The sequence below is a fragment of the Penaeus vannamei genome, chromosome 2 (assembly GCF_042767895.1).
Source record: "Penaeus vannamei isolate JL-2024 chromosome 2, ASM4276789v1, whole genome shotgun sequence".
Taxonomy (NCBI): domain Eukaryota; kingdom Metazoa; phylum Arthropoda; class Malacostraca; order Decapoda; family Penaeidae; genus Penaeus; species Penaeus vannamei.
The window spans coordinates 29347308-29349807 of record NC_091550.1 but is presented as its reverse complement, the minus strand read 5'-3'; the positions used below and the strand labels follow the sequence as shown (position 1 = coordinate 29349807).

Genomic DNA, 2500 nt, shown 5'->3' with positions numbered 1-2500 from the left:
GACGATAGCTATGGTGGTAATGATATTGGCGATGATGATAGACATGTTGGTGATGGTGACGATGTTGGTGATGATAGCCATGGTGGTGATACTGACGATATTGGTGATGATAGCCATGGTGGTAATACTGACGATGTTGGTGATGATGACTCTAGTCGATGAGCGTATCATGCTAATGAGACTGAAGCTAGCATTTGGCTTCATGTCTACTTTTACTGTGTACGCTCCTACCGATGTTGTAAACTCGACGTGAAAGAGATGTTCTACGCCAAACTAGCATCTGTATCTGACAGGTGTCCCTGGCGAGATATTCGTATTGTTATGGGTGACTTCAATGCGGTATCTGGCTGTGATCGAGCTGGCTATTTGTCTGTTGGTTCCTATGGTTCAGGAGCTGATGCCGGCAGCGAGAATAGCCTCCTTTTCTGGGACTTTGCTAGGTCCCAGAAATTGAGGATTTCTGGCTCCTGGTACCAGCGGCCAGACCCACATCACTGGATGTGGTACAGCAATGCGGGTAATGCAGCCAAGGAGACTGACCACACAATCATTAGAACTCGTTGGTAGATCCTCCAGAACTGCAGGGTGTATAAGAGTGCCGAGTTCTGTGGTACTGACCATAGATTGGTTGTGGCTACCCTCCGGGTTCACTTCAAAACTCCCCAGTGGTCTAATGATCACCCCAGAGTGTTTCACTTAGACAGGCTGAGGGAGAGGGAGTGTGCTGATGCAGTCTCTGGTCGTTTCGCAGGACTTGACAATCTGATGAACCCTGTACTTCTGTGGGACACTTTTAAGCACGAATCGCTTGGTGGACGTCCTAGAGCAGAACACATTTTCATCTCGCTGGAGACACTGGATGACACAGGTGCTTGTCGTGCGGCTCGTCTGACAGGGGATCGGGATTTAAACCGTTCTCAGGTGCGCAGACCTCGGTCACTGTTAAGAAGGGACGAGGAATAGTTTATTAGGAATCTTGCAGAAGAGGTAGAAGGCCATTTCTTAGTAAATGACCTTCGTCCTGCATACCAAGCCCCGAGAAAGCTGAACTCCAAGCCCTCTTCACAAGTGACAGCAGTTCGCATAGTATGTGGCCAGATTGTCTCATAAAATGATGCGGTATGGGAGCGTTGGGCTGAGTATTTTGAGCAGTTGCACCAGGTTGACCAACCAACAGTTAACGTGGATGCGGGTAGTGCCGAGATTCCTTTGTTGTACCCACCCATCAGGGAGGATCCTCCTTCCATAACTGAAGTTAGGAGTCCGATCTCCAAGTTGTAAAGTGGTAAAGCAGCATGTATATGTGGCATTCCAGCTGAATTGTTAAAGGATAGTGCTAAACCCATGGCGCGGGGGTTGCATGCTGTCCTGGCTGCTATCTGGCGGTCCGGTACCGTTCCCCCTAACCTGTTGAGGGGTGTGGTCATCACTCTCAGGAAGGGGAAGGGGGGCCGATGGGACTGCAGCAACCACCGAGGCATCACACTGCTCAGTATATCAGGCAAGGTTCTCGTCCACATCCTTCTGAGACGTATCAAAGACTACCTACTGAAGTTTCAAAGGCTGGAGCAATCTGGATTCACTCCTGGTAAGTTCATAATAGACTGTATCCTTGCTCTTTGAGTCATTGCAGAGCGCCGTCGTGAGTTCGGGCGTGGGCTGCTTGCAGTCTACATCGACCTCAAGAAAGCGTTTGATATGGTGCATTGGGAATCACTCTAGGAGACCCTGAGAGTGACAGGAATGCCAACAATGATTATTGGACTAATAGCAAGTCTGTATACTGGTACTGAAAGTGCTGTAAAGTGTGGGGCAGGGGCGGGGGGACTGTCGAGCTTCTTTCCCGTCAGGCAAGGCAGTGAGGCAAGGCTCTGTCCTTGCACCAACACTTTTCAACACTTGCACGGACTAGATACTGGATAAAGCTACTGTTCAAAGTCATTGTGGAGCAACTCTTGGCAATATCAAGGTTACCGACCTTGACTTTGCTGATGATGTTGCTATTCTATCTGAGTCCATGGAATTGTTAGTGGAGCTCTTGATGAAGTAATGAAGCAAAGCCCTTGGGTCTAGAGGTCTCCCGGACCAAGACCAAGATTCAGGACTTAGAGGACTTGCTAGGAGAACCTGTTCGGTCGGTACGTGCTTTCGGGGAGGGCATTGAAGTCACAGAGAGCTTTACATACCTTAGTAGTGTAATTCATAACTCTGAAATGTCAGACCAGGAAGTCAGCAGACGGATTGACCTGGCAGCAGGGGTCATGAACTCTCTCGGCTATAGTATTTGGAGGTGCCAGTACCTGTGCAGAAGGACGAAGATACGCGTCTTCAAGACCCTAATAATGCTAATTTTGCTATACAGTAGTGAAACCTGGACATTATCCTATGCCTTGGAGTCAGGTCTTGATACCTTTTGTAATAGGTCCTTGTGGACCATGTGTCAAACCAACGGTTGCACCGTGAGACTGGCACAGGACCTATTACCTGCACAATCCGAGAT

The 2500-nt window shown here is 48.8% G+C and overlaps 1 protein-coding gene across 1 annotated transcript in view; it reads left to right on the top strand.

Moving 5' to 3' along the window:
* Nucleotides 1-2435: 2435 nt before the first annotated feature.
* The window catches only part of LOC138865632 (dentin sialophosphoprotein-like), a 1902-nt gene continuing 1837 nt past the window's right edge, over nucleotides 2436-2500 (top strand). The window contains exon 1 of the mRNA XM_070136399.1: nucleotides 2436-2500. This exon is cut by the window's right edge and continues 117 nt beyond it. Within this exon, the coding sequence (XP_069992500.1) occupies nucleotides 2436-2500 (65 nt within the window).